Genomic DNA, 22,735 nt, shown 5'->3' on the forward strand with positions numbered 1-22,735 from the left:
TAAGACTAAAATATCAATCAGTACACATATAATATCCAATGGATTCAGTGTAAAGACTTCATCAGTCAGATGTGTATAACAAAAATATTTAGTTTGGTTTTCAGTTTTAATAAAAGATGTTATATCACAAGGGAGACAGACTAAGCATGTATAAAGTCACTGAGGTTATTTCATAATGTTCTAAAAAAAAAAACAAACAAAAAAGAACTTCCAGTATATGGAAATAAATCAAACTAAGTTTAAATGTATGATTATGAATGTAATTCTTTTCTTTTCAGATTAAGATACCTTCAAGAAGAGGGACATTTAAAACATAGAACATTCAATTGTTATTAATTTTATGTGACAACAATCTATAAAGTTTATTGTAAGGTCTTGAGAATGATTTAAATATAAATATATTGAATTCAATTTTTTGGAAGTTTTTATTTAGTTAGATTCTGCTGCAGACATGTTTCTTGAGGAAAAAAAAATATTAATTGAATTATTATGAAAATATATATCATTTTCTAGTCTTAATCAGATTTTTTTTAATTTCATTTAAAAAGATAATATGAGGATGACTCAAGAGATTTCCTATTATTAAACCTGCAAGGTACACAACTCTTGCAGAGTCAAAATTGTAAATGAATTAAAATTAAATGAAACATTTAATACACTTTGCTGGTTCTCCTTTTCATATTACATGCATATGTTAATAAATGTATTTGTGGAAGTTCAACAATGAGTAAAATTTTACAAAGGATTGCCGAATACAACACATCGACAAACTTCATTTAAGACAATTTTGACCTTTTCCGTCTTTATAAAGTAGTTGTGGTATTACTGCCAACGAAACTACAGAGACCAAATATTGTGTGTGTTGGTTTTTATTCCATCAAATATTTTATATCATTGTCTTTCTAAACATCTTAGTGTCAAAGGTTCCAGAAACATGAAAATCATATCACAGATTTTTTTTTATATAATAGGATAATAACACTATCATTTAAAGACAGATGAAAAGTTTGGCGGTAATTTGATACTGACATTGCCTGTCAAAAGGAGATTTGTGGTCAATATAACATAAAGAGATATGGTATGAATGCTTATTAGACAACTATCCAACAGAGTCCAAATGAAGCAGATTACAAACATGTTTTACGCATATTTTTGAAACGTATGCGTTTTACATGCGGGGTAAGAAATATGCATTTCCCATGAGTTTTCAAACGCACGTTTTACGTACGTAAAATATATGTTAAACATGCGTGGCACTTTTTCCTGTGTAGCTCACAATGAAAAAAACATCATGAATCAAGTGCTTTCTGGGAAATGAAAATTATGTGGTATCAAGTTACAATAGAAAATACTTAGATTAAGCAACAACTATCTGAACATACTGAAGTATAAAAGACATTAAGAACAACATTCAGAGATAAGATGCTTTCCTGGTAGCACAAAATATGTGACTCTGAGTTCTAAGGAGCATTGAAAGATTGTTCTTCATAAAAACTGCTATTTGGGATGAAATTTCTAGCTAAGCAGTTATATAAAATAAAAAACAGTGTAAAGTTGAATAGGGAGCTACACGTACATATAATATTAAAATTGTCTTTAGGATCATATATCATGATTCAAGGCAAAACCCATATAAAAAGAACTTTCACAAAATTTGCATTTTACATGACTCTATGACTTCTTTTTCCAGCTGCTGAATTGCACTATTAAGTAAAATTTCAAACTTTAGGTTAAAATGCACAACCTCCTTCTTTAGCAATTATTTTCAAATTTTTACTTCATCATATTTTTATATTGTTCTTTGCTTTCCAATACATAACATTTTCAAAATGGCTCTAGAAAATACTTAAACTTAAAAATAAAAAAAAAATCTTCTTGACTTTGTAATACAATTTTTTTAAATTCAAATGTCTAGGTATGCTAAATAAAAATGGAAATTGGCAGACAAACATGTCAGTTTTATTTACACCCAGTAAAAAAAAAATCATTAGACATTTTCAAAGTTGAATTGAATTAAAAAGAATATAAAGGAATCACCAAACAAAAAAGGGACGGAAAAAAGTATGTTTCTACTTAATCATTAACAGCTATATAAAGTATCATTATCATTCTCATTGTTTATTCATATATGGAATAATTATTGAACTTAGCTTTGATTTTTGCAGCACGATTAAACCTGTGCTTATTGGTGTAAGCACTCTCAAGATTAGATTTATAGGAATCTTATTAAAATTGAATTAATTTCAGGTGCAAAATTTTGAATTTTAGTTCAACGATCATTGATACTTTGTTAATGAACGTGGCTGTGTAAACTGAAACGTGCAAAAGAAAAAAACCCATTGATATCCAATTTCAAGATGAAATTTATAAAGTACACAACATTGCTAGTAAACTTTAGGAAAAATCTTTCGCTTAGAAATTATATCTTAGGCGTATATTATAATGTCATTAAAAGTAACTAACAGTGGTTTGAAGTCATTATATAAAACTATTACTAAAATAAAAACATTATAAACATTATGTGAACTTCGACGTCAATGTAAGTCAGTCGAATAAAGAAAGTCAGATGTAAGATTTTATAGATCTGTTACCAATGCAATGATTATCTACTTAAAAAAAATGTTTAAAAATGTTACTCAGACAGCCATGTAATTGTGTCAAGGTTCGTTGACCGCTGTCAGATCATGTACATCAAACAGGAATCTGCCACCAAATATATTGGGCTTAATTTCCAAAGTAAGTAAAAAAACAGACATAATAACTCAAATTTAATCAAGATGATTTGATTCTTTTTACACATGTTATACACATAGTTACCTCATGGTAGCACACTAAGTACTGAGATTTAATGCTGTTTTATTTATTTTAGTTTTTTCTTATTTTCTGTAATACAGAAATTATAATGCTAACTGCTTATAGGCGTTAAAAATTAGTATCCTATCAACTTATGAATACGCTCATTTCCACTGAAGGAGATATGAATAACAATACTTATGATGTTATATCAAATCCTGTAAATTTTCACTTTATTTTACAACATGTTGGTGAAGTGTGTTATTTTCCTAGTTTTTTTGTTTTTTTTGTTTAAGAATTAGTGATTGAACGATTGTATTTTTTCTTTAGTCGATATTGATTTATTTCGAAGGTCAACTTGAATATTTATTTTAAAAATGTTCAAACCGGTGTCAAAAAGGACAAGAGTATGTTTCTGTCACTCCTCTTCCCTTTTAAATCGTGAATCTTAAGAAAGTTTTATCGAAACTGACTTCTCATTTTCCCTTCAAAATGTACAAGCTTTATTATCTTGTTATTTGTCATGGTGGTGCTCCTAATGAAAGGAGGCTTATACATAGCATACATACATACAATATAATAGCCTTTTGTTTATGCTAAACAACATTTGATAAATACCTTAAAAACGTTTAAATACTATTCCAATAAGACATACAACATGTTCACCAAAACTTCCACAAAATGGCGATCAAGAAATTGTTAAATTTAAAAGTGTTTAAACAACTCTTGGTGATGTGTAAGTACTTTTCTATTGATATTTCGAAACACATATATATAGATATCATATGTAAATAAAATATCTGACTACATCGATATAAATTGCCGTAAAAGTGTACTCAGTACAAAACTCTGGTTTTTTTTTTATTTCTTTAAAAGATGAGCTTAATAAGACCAATCTATAATAATAACAGTACTAGGGAAGAAAAAATAAAGTTATACAGAAATATACTTTCAATTACAACAAGGTTTTCGTTAGCTTACGCCTTTCTACTTTTTGAATTATCTCTATATTTACATTAAGAATTATTGATGGTGAAAATATTTAAAAGTTTATTAGTTTGAAAAAAGATGGGGAATTCTTACAATGACAGATTGATTGATAGGAAGACTTATTACCAAAGCGTTCTTCCAATTCTTAATTGAACTATTCCTTGAACTACGTAGTGTCAAACCTTAATAACTAGTGTTCAGTATTAACCAAAATGATTGCTTCATTAAAATATTATGTCTGCCTGATTGAATATGACTAAATAATAAGTATCATTCATTACTGTTTTCGTTGTGTGCAGCCTTTTAGACAAAGGTCTTACAAGATGTAATTTACATATTTGTTAACAAATCTCCAAAAACGTTAAGTGGAACAAATAAGTTGGACAGGTAAATACAAAATAAATTGCGTCTAACATTGCAACATAATTCCTAAAAAATAACCTATTCAATTGGAATTAAAAATATATTACAGAAGCACCATTGGCGCTATAGCCTCTTTCTACAATGAAGAATTCAGACAGAAAACAGTTTTGTGTCACTGTAGCTGTTATATTGTTATAGAAAGTTTGAACCCAGGATATAACTGAATCACCAAAATTAAGATATCGTAATGTATTATAACGAAAGGAACAAGATATGGAATTAAACGCCCTCTCAAAGTCAATCACCAACAGAATTCCTGGAATATTATTTTCGTCAGTAAAATGAAGAATATCATATATTAATCGACACTTTCCCCTATATATCTACTTGGAATATAACCAGTTTGGTCAGAACTTATTAATTTACCAATATAAGTTGAAAATAAAATAAAAAAAATCTGCAGTTTAACCATCAGATAGACATAGGAAGATGTGGTATGAGTGCCAATGAGACAACTCTCCATCCAAGTTGGATTCTTGTTAATTTTCATCCTCTTAAATGCTGCAGTTGATTCGGAGCAACCATTATTCCCCTCCAATAACTGCTTTTCATCCTCGCTTAACTTAGATATATTAGCATAAGAAATATCTCCTGCTAAATCAACACTTTTTCAAACAATCTTGTTTTTTTTTATGAAATTTCTCATAAAACATCTTTGTCTGATTTGAGATTTTTTTTTGTTCTTCTACTATAAACCCATTTTCTGATGTAAGTTTCTGTACAATCTCATTAAAAATCATTTCTATTCTATTGATTTAATAAAAACGTTGTTCTCCGTCTTCAATCAACTGACTTCTTGACCTGATATATTTTCCCCGTACCTTCTTAGTCTATACGTTTTTAGTTCTGCCTTTTTCTGGTCTTCCAGATTTTCTTCTGTATGTGCATTTTCTTGTAATTGATTTTGGTAAATTCAGTTTAAGAGTTATCAATTTGATAAGTTTCGTTTCTTTATATCTTGATGGCATATTGTTTTTTTACTGTTCTTAAATATAGTCAGTATCATGAAAAAGGGAGTTATTAAACTTCCAAAGGCTTCTGCCTTTTGTAAATTCATTAATCTGGAATGATATAATCACTGGAGAATTATCAGACCTGCAACTATTATCAATTTTAACATTACTAACAAAGTGAAAGATATTATCAGGAATTCAGAAAAGTCAAAACGAGATTGTTTAATTCCTCCAGGTAAACCTTTTCATATGGGGTAAAGTTCCCTAAATGGATCAACTAGATTATACTCTTCCATTATCTGTAGTAATTTTTCTCTAGGTTGTTGATATTAACAGAAATATGAGTGTCAAGATTGAAACTTTGAATTAGGTTAAAATCACAACAAAGAATAAAAGACTGGTAATTACGTTGCTCAATAATGTCTGCCACCATTTGATAAAAACAAGGAGTGTATACATTTGGCCCATAAATAATAACTAAGTTAATTCTTTTTTCTTCGATTCTAATATCCAATTCAAGAAGGTTTCCACCCTCATATTTTTTAACTTTGTGAATTTGAAGACCAAAGTTTCATTAAAAATGTTAAAAAAAAGATGGCCACACCTCTCTGATTGGATGTTAATAAATTGAAAAGGAATTCTTCATTCCACTGGTTTTTATATACCCATTTACGGGACGTAGTATGGTAAACCGTTTTCTGTCTGTCCGTCCGTCCGTCGTCAACACTTCGGACAATAACACAAAAACACTCTTTAACCAATCTCATGAAACTTTGGTGAATTGTTTATATCTATTGACGAAAGCTTCATTTTGATTTTTATAAATCTTACAATTTACTTTTCCTAGTTATGGAATTTTATTCATAAAAAATGGGAGATTTTCCAGTTTTCTGACTATAACTTAAAGATGCTTTTAGTAATTTTCATGAAACTTCGGTGAATTGTTTATATAAATTGACAAAAGTACCCTTTAGATTTAAAAAAAAATCTGATTTTACATTTTGGAGTTTTAAGACTTTATTCATAAAAAAACGAAGAATTCCCAGTTTTCGGACAATAACTCAAAAACACTTTGAGATTTTTACATGAAACTCTAGTGACTTTTTTTATATCTAAAATAAACGTTTGTTTTTATGTAAATTTCTGATATGAAATTTCCGAGATGTGAAACTTTATTCTATGAAAAAATCGTCGAAAACTGTGCTTTTGTCTCACATTGGACGGTTATGGAATTTATTCGTTTAAAATTGAGGCAACAAACTAAGTTAAACTTGATGTAGCCTTACTAGTGCCAAATTTTTCATGTTTTGTGTCGATGGGTACCACTATTTGTTCATATGTATCAATATTCCTTACACTTATGATGCTTGAACATACATGGATACACTTTGTTAGTCTTGTATGTTTTTTAATTTTAGTTCATTTAAATGTTTTGGAGTTTAGTATGACGTCCATTTTCACTGAACTAGTAAACATTTTTGTTTAGGGGCAAGTTGAAGCCCGCCTCCGGGTGCGGGATTTTCTCGCTGTGTTGAAGACCCATTGGTGGCCTTCGGCTGTTTTTCTATCCTTCGGTCGGGTTGTTGTCTCTTTGACACATTCCCCATTTCCATTCTCAATTTTATACATGGATACAGCATGGTACTTGTGAAATCAAGGACTTTTAGAATTCTCTTCTTTTAAAACTGTATAATTTTTGAAGATTTGTGATACCTTAAGACACATTTGTATTGTACAATAAACAAATATATATGAAAACAAATTTCAAGAACAAGACAGAACTTTAAAAGCTGTACTCTGAGACATTCACTGTTATCGTGAAAGAAAACAACGATCTGGTCTAGAGGAGATAACTCAGAAGATAATGAAAAACATTTGGTTCAGATAGAAATTCACCATAAGCAACTCCAACAGTATTACGAGAAATTAGAACAAAAGTTATTGTGTTGAAATTTCTTAATTTTTAGGATCAAATTTCCAATAAACTTAATATTATCATTGATCCATAAACACAAGGTCAAGAAAACAAAATCACCAAGGAAAAACAGACAACCATATGCAACTTATAACCTTTCCATAGACTAAAAGAAGTTGACCTTTTCACTCTTTCTGATACTGAGGAATAACACATCCCTTTAAAACGTATCTTTTATCAATGACACATGCAAATGAATTCAAGGTTAGAGGAACCCTATCAGACGGACATGAAAACCTATAATTATTCTATATATTGCAAAATTTTGACCTTTCAACTTCAGTATCTGTTACACTACCTCAAAAGTGACACCATTTTTTATTTGAAATTTCATCTTTCCACTTTCTCACCAAAATTGTATGATTAACAAATCATCAAAACTAGAAGGAAGCTTTACTCATCCAGTCATACAATCATTCTATAGACAAAATATGCTTGTCTTATACATGTTATAGTCCCTAGAAAATAGACATAAGTAAAAATAAAAAAAGAAAAAAAAAACCGCTGCTCACTGAACTATCAAATGCATTCAAGAACAGACACACCCTATTGAAAGATTGACATTTAAAACTAACAGTTTTTTTATACCATGGTATATTACATATGGTATCTTGTAAAAGGAATTGATAAAGTGAATTTAATGTCGACCAATGAACCAAAGTGTAAATGAGATCATGGTCATTTGAATCCGGTGACAGTGACATTTACAACTATTTCATACACATGTAAGTGTCATTGTGTACACATAATATGATCAACCCAATTGGTGTGAAGAAGATCTCCTCTGCAGGGGTTGCAGACTGTCAAGATTTATTCAGCACATACGAAGAGACAGATACGCGAATGATTATTAATGCAGCGTTTGCTTAAAATGAGCATGGAGCCAAAACGAAAACTTCAAGGGTCGTATTGTAATGAAGTCTCCGGATACATATTCTGTGTGTGCATATTTTCCCCGTAAATGACAAACACATAAGAATTGTAGATGGTCGTAAGTTCCTCTCTGTATACGAAATATGCAGTATGTTAAACCCTGTCATGTCCAATTTTTTACCTGCTGTTCATGCTTTATCAGGATGTGACTCCATATCGCGAATGCTTCTTTGTGCTTGAAAGGTTGTGAAATGTGTCTTGCACTGCACTTTGTCCTTGTCAAGGAAATGAAGCGTTTTAAAGTGCTAATACGTGTAGGAGATGCGCAAAATAGTACAAAAAGATTTATGTCTAGCTAAGATTTATTTTATATTATAAACCAGTGTAACTTTTCAAAGCGTATTAACTGTCTACCTCTATTTAATAACGAACAGGGCTAATGTATGTAGCTCTTTAAAGACAAGTAATATGATGGTTTTTACCGATTGTCCAATTTCAACATTAGACAATCAACATTCAAATCAATCACTTCATTAAGAATTATTTAGACCACACATTATTATCAGAATAATCCTATCAAGAGAATGCTTAGGGCATAACACTGATATTAGTTTGCACTGTACCAAAAGGTAAAACTCTCCTTCGTCTTGGTTTACTTATTTGGGTTATGGAACGGTTTGTCGACTTTGCAAGTATACGATGTTTTTTCATTTATAAAAGCTTATTAATATTTCAAAAGACACATCCTTTTCGATACAAAATGAAAAGACACGGTTTTAGCGCCAAAATTTTGTTTTTTGCCGAGGTAAAAAAATTAATGAAACATATTGAGAAACTGGTATACTACAGATTAGATAATTATTTTGTTTTAAGCTGTGCTGAAAAATGATAAGCAATGTAAAAGTTACTCGACGTGAAGAGGTCAAGGTCACATTTACATTTTCTATGTAAAAATATAAAAAAAACTAACATAGACACCATTTTGAAATTGTGTCTCTTCATACAAATAATAAAACATTTAGTTTTGACATCCTTTGCAATATATGCTGGTAAAAATTTTATTTTGTAGCATTTGTTGTAGATATATCTCAGAAAGTTCCATTTATTTGCATCACGTTTGAATTTAAAATATATTTGCGTTTGACCTTTTACATTAACTTCATGAGATTTAAAAAACATCAACTCTGGTTGCAAAACTGATTTAGTAAGAAACAAAAAAGGATAGCAAAAAGTGAAAATTTCCAAAAAAAGTTTGTACTACGACAATAAATAAAACACAAATATGGCAGACAACAACCAATCTCCAAACAACAAACACTTGATAACAAGTTTCTGGCTTGGTAAAAGCACATAAATGTGTTGATACTTATTATGTTTGTGAGCGCTTATCCGCCCCCTCTCAGAAAAATTAAGTCTCTTGTGTAACAACACAAAAAAAGCAACAATCTGTAAATACCAGTTGGAAAAAGATCGACTCATCAGATCGGTTCTAGGAAACCATGTATCTCTAATAAAGAATCGTTGAATTATTTTGGTCAAATATAATAAATAATCGCCAGGTATCAATAAAAAGTAAAATAACAAAAATACCGAACTGCAAGGGAAATTCAAAACGGAAAGCCCCTTATAAAATGGCATAATAAAAAGTTCAAACACATCTAACGAATGGAAAACAACTGTCATATTCCTGACTTGGTACAGGCATTTCCTTATGTAGACAATGGTGGATAAAACCTGGTTTTATAGCTAGCTTAACCACTCATTCACTCAACACGTAATTAAGATGATAAACAACGTCAGTACATAGAAACTATACTTCAAGACCATCATGTATTATTTGTGAAGTTGATACGGAATATTTATCAACAAGGTCTTGGTATCCTCCAATGAACTTTTTTATAGAAAAAGGACAAGACGTTCTTTGACATAACCTTGGCTCATCAATTTTCTGCTCAGACACTGGTGAAGTTTTATAAAGTCCTAGTAGCAGCTGCAAACTCTTGAATATCGAATGAGTCGGGAAATGTATATCCCATAATTAGGTGAAGTTGGTATATTGCTGCTAAGGTGGGAAAAATTTATAATTTCAAAATTAAAATCTTCTCGCTTGTCATAGATTCTGGTATTGAGATGACCGCTTATGTCAAATTCGAGGTATATGTCTAAAAATGAGTCGGAGGAAGCCGTGTCAGTTATTTCTTTAATTTCTAGTTCTGGAGGATATATTAATGGAACCCAATCAGAAAAGTTTGAATTGTTAATGGAAAGAACATCATCAATATATCTGAATGTGAAATTAAATGACCGGGCTTCTTTGATTTTCTTGTTTTTGACAAGTGTCTGAAGGAACTCCGACTCATATGAAAATAAGAAGAGGTCGGCAAGGAGAGGCGCACATTTCGTTCCCAAAGGAATGCCGACAACTTTTTGAAAAAATCTACATTCAAATTCAACAAATGTGTTGTCAATGAGAAACTCCAGCATACTGATCACTTACTTGTTCCTCTGTGTAGCATGTTTTACCTTTTTGTTCACTATTAACAAAATATGCCGTATGGTATCCAAAAGCAATAAATTTATAGCGTATGCTGCCATTTTTATATTGAAAAGCATTGTGGATTATTTCTTTTAGACGATTTTTCAATTTCACATGGGGAATGGTGGTATACAGGATAGAAAAATTAAAAGTTTTGATGGATTTGATTTCAGAGAAAGATCGAGATTTAAAATTATCAAGACGGTCTTTAGAGTTTTTTAGAATCCACATATGGTTAATACCACTACGCGAGTAAACAGTTTCACAGTATTCCTAAAGACCCACTTTCACTGCGGACAGAATTGTTGTCAATCTCATGGACAATTCCTTTGTACAACATGTAGATGAGCCGGCAATGTACCTTTGTTTGTACGGAATATTGTGAAGCTAAGTTATCCAATACAAACAAGGTAAGTCCTCAGATTTGCTTGTCAAATGATATGTTTTTGTATGTTGGATTACCTGAGTGCTAATTTATTCCTAATTCATTTACAAGACACTCATAGTAGTACGATTTACATACAGAAACAATATTATTTGAAGCTTTGTCCGCAGGAACAACAACATATTTATCGTGAAGAGATGATAATACATTTCAAAGCTTCTTTGTCTCTGAAAACGGACTTTGGTCGATCATTCACACATTTTTTCAACTTAATAATTACACGTTTTATCAGAGACCTGATTGTTTTGACCCATTCTGACAATTATCACCTTTATGTTTTATCCTACCTGTTTAGGTCTTTGTGTTTAACTCCTAACACAGTATTTCGCTATCGCGAAGATAACGCCGTAAGGAAGGGTGGTTAGGTCTGCCAGATCGATTCCGAAAAGTTGATGTTTGCCCTATATACCAAAGATCAACTTTCGAATTGATAAGGTTTGTTAATACTTCTTATTGTCTCTTCGAATGGAATAACAAAAACAACAAAATTTACATCGCTTTTGACATCACATATTATCAATTATACAAATATCTAAAGAAACAACTTCCGAAAGTGTAAACACCGGTTATCCGGTTAACCGATAAAGCATTGAAAAGACTAAATATTGAATTCAAAAATGCTAGCCGGTTAATCTGACCTATTTTCAAATCTAATAGATATGATATAAATGAGTAACAATATCCCGAATAACAATGTTCAATTAAAATTGATCACCGTATTTCTTATTATCAAATTGACAAATCAATTGTCAGATCCACGTTCATACATTAAAACTCATCACTGTCAAGATGCTGTACAACTATAAAGTCACTCTGTTAATTCTGTTAAAAATCGAGAATTCAATTGAGGAGTTAAATTTGATTTTGAGAGAATCCCAAATTACTAAGTCAGCAATGGTATTACTCATTTTTGTTTAGGGGCCAGCTGAAGCCCGCCTCCGGGTGCGGAATTTTCCCGCTGTGTTGAAGACCCATTGGTTGCCTTCGGCTGTTTTCTGCTCTTTGGTCGGGTTGTTGTCTCTTTGACACATTCCCCATTTCCATTCTCAATCTTATTTATAACTATCGTATGCATTCGTAATGTACTGTAGAGAATGTCTTTGGACATCAACTTTACAACCGGTTAACCAGTCAATTGGTCGAAAGATTATCAAAGTAACCTATAAGTAAAAAATGTTCAATTTGAAAACGCTACTATATAAAAAAATAATATTCTATAAAACCGTATAAAAGAAGACTCGTTGTAATTTATAAGTAACTATGATTTTTAAGGAATGAATTCGTTAAAGTGGTTGTATTGGTTCTTTTTTTAAAGTAAAATGACTGTATCTATATAATTTCAAAACTATTATCAAATAATTCACGCGTCGCTTAAGAGACCTTTATAATCGAAATGCGCGTCTTGTCCAGGGGTATTGATACAGAAAAAAGAATTAAACTATCTATACGCAATAAAAATAATAATAATAATAATAATAATAATAATAATAATATTAATAATAATAAAAATAATGATAATAACATTTCTCTTATGGTCAGAACTCTTTGTGTTAAATTAAAAATTCCGCAATTTCTTGATATAATCACACATACCAGCATGACGTCATATGTCTTTTTTCAGCATCAAACTTTAACATCAGACATTTTTGAACTTTTTGTACGCTTAAGAATGTAATAAAAATTTGTCAAGAAGAAGATTTCTTGGTAAAAAGTGTGAGTGTCTTCTATATTATTGCAAAAAACACATATATCCGTTGCCATGGACGAAATGTACATCGTCTTAACCTTTAAAGTTATCAATGACCTAACGAATAGCCAATGGAAATGTCTTAATATCGTCGCATGATGCTGGATAGGCCAATCAAATTTATACAGTTTTTTTATCACTTTTTCGTATAATACTCCGTGCAGTGTGATACGAGAAATGTCTCTTTATGCAAGAAATAGGTAACATGCCATAACCATAAGAGAATAATAATAATTATGATAATATTTCTTCAGTCAAGTTTATAGGTTCACATTACAAAACATATTAAAAATGAATAGAGTAAGCTTCAGTTATAAAAAATAATCTGACATGATTATAAAAAATCACAAAATTTATTGTAACAATCAAAAAAATGTTGTTTATGATAAATTACAATCTATTGCATAGTATCCGTTTTCTTATTTAGAACATTTGAATAAGATTTAGAGATACAATATTAACATGTTTTAAACAAGCAAAAGGTATAACTACACCAAGATTCCTTTCATTTTGTGTTATGCCAAGATGCTCATTGAATTACACAACGTTTCTTTCTTTTTAATCTTGTGACCAAAGGCGAACTTTTATCATCACTGTTGATTAAAATAGCTCCATGACTAATAAGAATCTCTACTATTTCACTGTATTTATATCTCGTAGCGTAGTATACAGGAGTATGTTCATTGTTATCTTCTTTGTTGACGGCTGCGTTATTCAGAAGCAGTAAATTAGTAATACAAGTATTGCCGGAAGCCGATGAAACATGCAAAGGTGCCCAGCCTTCTTTAGTTTCCTCTTGAGCTGCCTTATTTACTTCTGCTCCATGGTTGAGTAATAATTCGACCAAATCTGTATTACCGCTAAGACAAGCTGTATATAGTGGCGTTCTTCCAGTCCTATCAGAGTGGCTTATTTCTATACCCTTTTTGATTAAAAGTTCTGCTATAGTTTTATTACCATAAGAACAAGCTGAAAGTAACGGAGTTAAGCCATTTTTATCGCAATGATTAATGGAAGTACCATGTGTAAATAATAGTTTTACTATATCGTCGTTCCCTTTTTTACAAGCCAGATGTAACGGCGATTTTCCTTTCTTATTATAAAGATTTACATCTGCGGAACCTGCTTCACACAGATATGAAACTATTTCCTTCTGGTTACAATGAGAAGCTATATGTAATGGACTATATCCATTTACATCACATTTGTTTACGTCTGCATTATAACTTATCAACATCTTTACTGATTCTAAATTGTCTAACTGACAAGCTGCATTAATTGGAGTTATTCCAATATTCGTATTCAAGTTTATGTCTGCATTATGTTCGATTAAAGTTTTAATCAGATATGTATTATCATCTTCAGCAGCCATATATAAAGGTGTTCGACCATTTTCACCACGGCTATTTACTTCTGCACCATTATCGAGTAATAATTTAGCTATTTTATTATGCCTATCGTAACAAGCTAAAAGTAATGGCGAGTTTCCAGTTTCGTTAACTTTATTAACTACTGCACCAGCTTTAATTAATATTTCTACAATATTTTTACTACCATCGGAATAAACTAAATGAAACGGGGTATAGCCATTTTCATTGCAATGATCAATAGAAACACCATGTTTTAATAATAGTTTTACTATGTCTTCATTACCTTCATGACAAGCAAGATGTAATGGCGATTCGCCTTCTTTATTTGAAAGGTTTACTACAGCAGCACTGTGATCACATAGATATGCCACTACTTCTTTATGGTTGTAATAAGAAGCTGCATGCAAAGGACTCCATCCAATTTCATCACATCTATTTATGTCAGCTTTATAACTTAACAAAATTGTTATTTCTTCTAAATGGTTTTCCCTACAAGCTATATAAATTGGTGTCATACCATTATTCGCTTGGACGTTTACGTCTGCATTATGTTCTATCAAAATTTTAATTAGATCTGTATTTCCGTTTTCAGCGGCACTGTAAAGTACGGTTCGACCATGCTCATTTGGACGGTTAACTTCTGCACCATTTTCGATTAATAACTTAGCTATTTCAGTATGCCTATGGTAACAGGCTAAAAGTAATGGTATGTTTCCTGTTTCGTTAACTCCATTAACTACTGCGCCCGCTTTAATTAATATTTCTGCAATGTTTTTATTACCATAGTAACAAGCTAAATGAAACGGGATAAATCCATTTTCATTGCAATGATCAATAGAAACACCATGTTTCAATAATAGTGTTACTATGTCTTTATGACCTACACTACACGCAATGTGTAATGGCGATTCACCTTTTTTATTCGAAAGGTTTACTACTGCAGCACTGTGATCACATATATATGCTACTACTTCCTTATGGTTGAAATGAGAAGCAACATGTAATGGACTCCATCCAGTTTTCTCACATTTGTTTACGTCAGCATTATAAAATAACAGCATTCGTACTGCTTCTAAATGGTTATACTCACAAGCTATATAGAAAGGTGTCATTCCATTATTCATTTGAAAGTTTACGTCTGCATCATGTCCCACCAACATTTTAATTAGATCTGTATTTCGTTTTCAGCGGCACTGTATAGTGCGGTTCGACCATGTTCATTTGGACGGTTAACTTCTGCACCATTTTCGATTAATAACTTAGCTATTTTATTATCCCTATCGTTACAAGCTAAAAGTAATTGCGAGTTTCCAGTCTCGTTAACCTTAGTAACTACTGCACCCGCTTTAATTAATAGTTCTGCAATATTTGTATTACCATCTGAACAAGCTAAATGAAACGGGGTAGTTCCATTTGCATTGCTATGATCAATAGAAACACCATGTTTTAATAATAATGTTATTATGTCTTCATGACCTTCTTCACAAGCAAGATGTAATGGCGATTCACCTTCTTTATTTGAAAGGTTTACTACTGCAGCACTGTTTTCACATAGATATGCCACTACTTCCTTATGGTTATTATAAGAAGCTGCATGTAATGGACTCCATCCGGTTTTCGCACATTTGTTTATGTCAGCTTTATTACTTAACAGCATTTTAACTGCTTTTAAATGATTATTCCCACAAGCTATATAAATCGGTGTCATTCCATTATTCATTTGAAAATTTAAATCTGCACCATGTTCCATCAAAATTTGAATGAGATCTATATTACCGTGTTTAGCAGCATTGTATAGTGAAGTTCGACCATCTTCATCAGCACTGTTTACTTCTGCACCATTTTCGAGTAATAACTTAGCTATTTCATTATGGTTGACATAAGAAGCAACATGTAATGGACTCCATCCAGTTTCTTCGGGTTTGTTTATGTCAGCTTTATTACTTAACAGCATTTTTACTGCTTCTAAATGATCATGCTGAGAAGCTATATAAATAGGAGTCATTCCATTATTTAGTTGAAAGTTTACATCTGCCTCATGTTCCATCAAAAGTAAAATAAGCTCTGTGTTTCCATCAGACGCTGCTAAGTGTAGTGGAGACCAACCATATTTATCATATGTATTTACATTTGCTTGCCTTTTTAACAATATTTCAACTACTTTTACATATCCGTTATTACAACTTTCGAGCAGAGGAGTACATTTTTCATTGTCACTCTGATTAATTTTAGCACCATTACTGAGAAGTAGGTGGGCAATTTCATGATGACCATTCAAGGAGGCATTGTGTAAAGGAGACCTATTTTTATCATCCAATGAACTTATATGTTTTCTTTTTTTTTCGAGTAAATATTTTGAAATGTCATAATAACCTTTGGCTGCAGTGACATGTAATGGAGTTGTGTAATCAGTATTTGACGAGGGCAATTTCTTACGGGACTTCTCTAAGTATTGAATTAACAAATTTCTATATTTTTCAAATTTCATTTGAATGCTAGCAAAAACATCCCAGTTATGTCCGTTTTCAGTATCTTCCAATATACGTTTGAAATACATGGTTTCGAATTCATCTGTAATCATTATGGTACAGACATCATGTTGTTCATTGAGAGAGGTTAATTGACACCTACTTCTAATGAACGACGATTCTCCATGCCTTAAAATACAGCCAATTATAAAGTTTCCTACAGTGTGAGAAATAATATCAAAAATTTTATCGTGTTTTGTACAAAATGTAGACTCTGTTTCTGTTAGATACATGTTTTTGAGATTTCGAAGATTCGACAATATTGAAGTTTTAGATGGAGAGTTCCTGTTATCAATTTCATCAAATAAATCTTTTAACATGATATCGTATTTATCTTTTCCAATCTGAAGACATTCGTTTTCGATCGAGTTGTTAGATAAAACCAAGAGTGCAAGAGCCATGAACGTTGCGTCCTTTTTCCTTTTAAAGTTTCCAATTTCGATCTTTAAAAACTGATTAAGGTTTTGAAAGAAATCAATATCCCCCATCTTCTTTCCTTTAAACATAACACACAATAAAGGGAAAAAGTTGTACATCATGATAGTTTCATCATTCAGATGACTCACAATATCATCAGTAAGATACAACTTGCTGATTTCTTTCCTTTCGACTAAAGATAACTTTATTTATTTCGTCTGATAGCAAGTTAAAATGCGCAAATGATAAAGAAGATAAGCTTTCGCTAACATTGTCATATAAATAGGATCTGCATGTCACCATTACTTTCATGACTTTATTTTTCAATAACATCTTAATTCGTCTTGTTTCAGATTCCCAGCAGTTAAGGTTGAATTCATCCAAAGAATATTTACCGAATACATCATCAAAAACAAAAAGTTGTTTAGCATTAGTTTCGTCAATTTTATCAATTCTGATGGTAACCAAATGGGTAGAACTGTGTAGCCTTCCGTTTCTTGCATGTGTATCGCTACATGATAAGCAAGTGCTGATTTGCCAGATCCAGGTATACCTGTAATAATAGTGCATTGATTGTCTTTGACCACTTTAATTAATCTGGTAGCAGCTTCAGTCACATGAAACTTCTCAAATTTCTGTTTCCATTCAGAAATTTCTTCGGTTTGAAATGCTGCAATATTCATGTCAGAATTACATAATAGTATTAGATATTTAATTTAACAATTAATGGTTGATCTCAATAATTAATTCACTTTTAAAATTCAAAATAATAGTTGAAAAAATGAAAACTATAATTGTTGACGTGTTTTTCTATGATTCCCAATTTCGCTGGGATTTATGAATCACCAAATCCTCATTTGTTTTAATCTACAAAGAAAATTTATTGTCATCAATGTATATTGAACAATGGTTAGATTACAAGCATTGAAAATGTTCAACAACGCATCCACGTAAAATATACGACAGGTTAAACATTAGTCAAACATACTATTACTATAATTTTACTACTGAGGTCCAAATCAGAATAGAAAATTAACGAACAAAATGAAAGAGTACAATATAAATTAAGGACATGTAAAATGAAAATAACTTTTTATTTATTTGGTCAAAAGTTTTTTTTAGGAATCTGCTTTCATCAGGAACGGTCAAATTATAAAAGAAATGAAAGCCAAGGATGTATAAATGCTTGAATACTTGGTGAACTTAATGGTCAAAAGGGATCTAAAAAGAATAACCAAATCCATCTACGGTCGTTTCGTAATAATTTCTTAATATATGAGTAGCGATATATTAAAAAAATAACGAAAACAACTATTAGTTTAAAATAAAAAGATATGTGCTATTTCAAAAACTATAATAGATTTCAAATGTATATCGCCTTTTCCACGTCTTTGCAATTATTCGACAGACTTTAACAATGTGATTTAATCTTACAAACAATCAGGAGTGTCCACTAAACGCTTTTTACTGATGTTTGTAGAATTCAGACGACTAAAAGGTTAATCAATAGATGCTATAAAGACAATCCTCGGCAAAATATACTATCATGCAGATAAGAAACATTTAGACATTTAACTTTGTTATGGTATATAATTATGTATATATCACGATAGATCTAAATAAAATGAGTTCTATCCTTCTTGAACAGAACCGTAGTCACATACATTGATTGTTGTTTTTTTCAATTATTTTTAGCTGTTGCTTGAAAACTTACACTGTATATTCTGTCGTTCCAAATTCATGGTTTCAACTTGAGCTGTAAGTTCTTCCATTTGCTTTTCTTTTTTGACAAACTCTACATAGATTTCATGGGATGAATAATCTAGGTCAGCATTTTGCAAAGTGGTGCAATCTGATTTCATAGTTGGACAGAGAATTTCTATAGCCTGAAAAAAAATATTTGACTTTTATTTACTAATTACTTATCTAATTAGTATCCATATATGACCTAAAGCGTATATTATACAAGTTATGTTTTTCGGTATAGATTACTTATAAAGATTTAGATGTTAACCAAGTCTTTTCAGTCCCGAAATTCAATAGGATAAGTCATTAGATCTCACACAAGTGTTTTATGCAAGTAGCATGAGAGATAGAGAAGCGGAAGATACCAAAGGGATATTCAAACTCATAAGTCAATAACCATTTGAAAAGGCCATGGCAAAAAAACGGAAACGACGAAATAAAAACGGTCTACAAAAATCGACACAGAAAAAAAACTAGGGACTGAGCATCAAAACATCACCAAAACCGGGGGTGATCTCAAGTTCCCCGGAAGGGTGAATAGATCCTGCTCAAATTGCGGCATCCGTCGTGTTGCTCGTGCAAATACACATTAGGTGATAAGTATCATTAGGTAATTTAACATTCGAGGAAAAAGGACGGTATGTTGGTTACGAAAATTCGAACACATGAGCCGTCATCTGCGAAACAGGTAATCCATATAACGGCCATCAAAATTGTGATGGCCTTCATGAAATTTTCAGAGAGATGACTTCAACTTTACCGCTTGGTACTCTTGGTTTAATAAATACATTGTAAGCAGCAACCATCTATCCGAGAACTCACGATAGGAAACGTAAGCTCTAGGATATTGTATTAACTTGGAGATATATACTCTATATGCAGGCGCAGCAGGAATGTAGTCACATAGAAATAGAACTTCACAATTGGAAAGTTGAAATTAAGTCTTTCGTCGTTAAGTTTTTTTATTCAACCTTAAATATGTCTGTTGCATACTTTACTGAGGATTCATTTTCTTTTTGTTGGGACCAGTTTTCGTGGATTGAAAAACAATTGTTACCCGTAGATACTTTATTTCCTGTTTTTTTCAAAGTTTTGTACAAGCCTATTCGAAATTTATGCTTCTTTGAACATTTAAATACGTGTTTCATATACCCATGAAATTGGTACCCAACGAATAATAATAAATCCACAGTACTTTAAGCTCGATGAGATAACTGGGATCAATATAGTCACTTAACATTGAATTATTTGGAGTGAGAAAGTCATTTAAAAACGAATTGCGAAGTTAAAGGATAATGCTAGTTTCTTTTCGTTTTCCTCGTGTGCTCCTGTTCGAAGTCGGCTTCATATGAATAAGCTTTTTTTATAACAAGTAAGAATACAATTGACATTGGTAATATAGCTTTTGTTTTATATTTTCTGCTGGGTACGTTAACGTCCTCTGTTGATGGATTTTTCACTTACCGAGAGTAACATCGACACTTGTGTTTTTCCGAACGGTAACTGTTTCGATGGTGCATTTTTATTGTTAATATATTCTTAATAAATTACGTAACTCTAACAAAATGTTGGTCAGCGTGACCCAAGACAAACAGTAGTTCTAGTTTTTTTTCTTTCGGTTTTGATGACTTCAGCGTCTTATGTATGTGGTTTTCGTATTACTAGTCTGCGTTCCAAAACATGTAGTATGCTTTGTTGCGAGTATTCTGAACATTGACAAGCCCTTCCACGTATATGACATACAGTATACAATGTGTGCATGTAATATTCGTACTTGTCGGAAGTATAACCATTAAGTTACCTCTAAACGAATTGCGCGCCTGGCGTACACAAAATGTAAAATAACAAATATACCGAACTCCAAGGAAAATTTAAAACGGAAAGTCCCTTATCAAATTGCAAAATCAAAAGCTCAAACACATTAAACGAGTGGAAAACAACTGTCATATTCCTGACTTGGTACAGGCATTTCTTTATGTAGAAAATAGTGGATTAAACCTGGTTTTATAGCTAGCCTCTCACTTGTATGACAGTCACATAGAACTCTTTTATATTGACAGCAATGTGTGAGCAAAACAAACAGACATAATAGGTAAACATGTCAAAAATTGGGGAAGAAGTCAACATTGTGTTATAATCTTAATCACTATAAAAACAAATAACTGTTTCAACAAAGAAAAACAAAATGACATATAGACACTCTATAGACAAAGTATATAAGCAAAAATGAAAGACATAATTTTTTTTTACTATGAAATGTTTTTAAAATACTTTGAAAATTGACATTTAAATGGTATCCCGATAATATAATTAGACATCGAGGATCAAGTGACCGGTTTTGGAAGATCTATCTACTAGTCAAGTTATTATGATATATAATATCAAGTTTTGTAATAAACCTTAATAAAGATTCCTGTGTTTTTATGTATTTGTTTTTTAATTAGGGGTGTGATATCGTACCTTAGAAACTGCAGCAAATGTGGTATTGAAGTCCGCGTCAGACATAACACCCGAGTCAGAATGCGCAATTTGATTCCTGTGAAACTTAATTCTAGAAACCGCCGCTCCTTCACTCATATCTGATGGTTGTGGGAGCTGATCCTGAATAGTTACTTTTGTCAAGTTTCGGAGAAGACAAATCATCAATGTTAGGTCGAAGTCATTTGATTTAGGATCGGAACCTGAAAAAGAAATTTATAATGCATGGACTTTCGCAAGCATATGTTGTGAGTTGCGTTTTCACACACACTTACCTCAAAACTTAAATTACCTTCGAGCGTCAGGTGTACAAAACTATAAGCTTGATATCTTTGATCAGTTTTCTTTATATAGATACTTATAAGTTAAACATTATTTTTGAAGATATTGGATTATAAAGGATATAGGTATGACGTATATGTTAAAATGAAGCATTTGTACCGTAAATTTTCCTGCTTATGACCTATTTTCCCTTCTGAGTCGCCTGAATTTGACTATCGTTTTGTTTATTGTTTTAGTGGTTGTTGTTTACCTGTTTGTTTTGAGGTTGTAGTTTTTGACTCGGAGTTGCCCTTTAGTTTCTCTTATTTAATTGTTGTTCCGTTTTCCTCATATTAAAATTCTTCGAGTAAAATTTATGTCGGAAATTTAGAAATGATATGTGATTAATTATATCAGTGGATACAATTAAATTTCAAATACTAAAACAGGACAAATCGCTTTTTACAGAATTATTTTCCGTTACCTATCAGTAAAAAGATTGTCATCGCTTCTGTTCAGACATCGAGAAGAACGATAAAAGTAAGTACAATTCAAATATTGGGTGATGTGATTTGATAAGTTTTATACATTTATGAAAAAAAGGATGTTGTTTGCTTCTTGTATGAATTTTCATTTTTGAATACAACTTCTAATTTTTTATTTAGTGTGAAGAAGGTTTTACTGTTTTTTGTGTTAGTTTGGTTGTCGGCAAGTACATTAATGAAACTCGAACTTAGCATTTTGATAGCAAGACATGTCGAAATTTTCATACAGATGATTTCTTTTCAATGTTATTTGTCCTTGGTATCTATATATTTGTCGAATTTATTACCCGTATTGAAATATACAAAACGTAATACGATTTTTGTTCTCATGTGGCAAATTTTTAGAACGTGTAATGTGAATATCAACGAGTGCACCATAAAAGTAAATATATTCACCTGAAGGAAACAATACACTCCATTGCGCAAATGTTATGACATGCTTCTTTTTCAACTTATCCAGTTTCGTCCAGTTCTTTGACAAAACTGATTTCAAACCACCTGGATTAAACTCTCTATTGAAGAGGATTCTGACAGTTTTAGGTGAAAGTCTAATTAACAAGTAAGCAATTCTTAAAAAATTAGTTTCCTCTCTTGATAATACTGGTACTGCTGCTGCCATACTAAAATTATTGATTAGTAATTGGTAAATATATTG

The 22,735-nt window shown here is 31.4% G+C and overlaps 2 protein-coding genes across 2 annotated transcripts; both read right to left on the reverse strand.

The window, feature by feature from the left end:
* Window positions 1-4,990: 4,990 nt before the first annotated feature.
* Window positions 4,991-15,229, reverse strand: LOC127736426 (ankyrin-1-like). The gene is made up of 2 exons (XM_052246971.1): window positions 13,271-15,229; window positions 4,991-5,110 (listed from the first exon to the last, which is right to left on the reverse strand). Exons 1-2 carry the CDS (start codon window positions 15,227-15,229, stop codon window positions 4,991-4,993), a joined length of 2,079 nt encoding a protein of 692 aa, XP_052102931.1.
* A 23-nt stretch (window positions 15,230-15,252) lies between these two features.
* On the reverse strand, window positions 15,253-17,655 carry LOC127736382 (ankyrin-1-like). Its single transcript, XM_052246893.1, has one exon. The coding sequence runs from the start codon at window positions 17,170-17,172 to the stop codon at window positions 15,271-15,273; it is 1,902 nt and encodes a 633-aa protein (XP_052102853.1). The 5' UTR covers window positions 17,173-17,655; the 3' UTR covers window positions 15,253-15,270.
* Between the last annotated feature and the right edge of the window lie 5,080 nt (window positions 17,656-22,735).

This window comes from Mytilus californianus, unplaced genomic scaffold (assembly GCF_021869535.1).
Source record: "Mytilus californianus isolate M0D057914Y unplaced genomic scaffold, xbMytCali1.0.p SCAF_30, whole genome shotgun sequence".
NCBI lineage: Eukaryota > Metazoa > Mollusca > Bivalvia > Mytilida > Mytilidae > Mytilus > Mytilus californianus.

What these genes read in the sequence shown, in the direction of transcription:
- LOC127736426 (XM_052246971.1), bottom strand. Translation starts at nt 15,229, where the DNA reads ATGAATAATGGAATGACACCTTTCTATATAGCTTGTGAGTATAACCAT. An exon ending in GAAAGAAACGTTGTGTAATT is followed by an intron (nt 5,111 to 13,270) that starts CAATGAGCATCT and finishes TGAATTTACCAA; the next exon opens with AATCAATTACAAGAAAATGC.
- LOC127736382 (XM_052246893.1), bottom strand. Translation starts at nt 17,172, where the DNA reads ATGATGTACAACTTTTTCCCTTTATTGTGTGTTATGTTTAAAGGAAAG.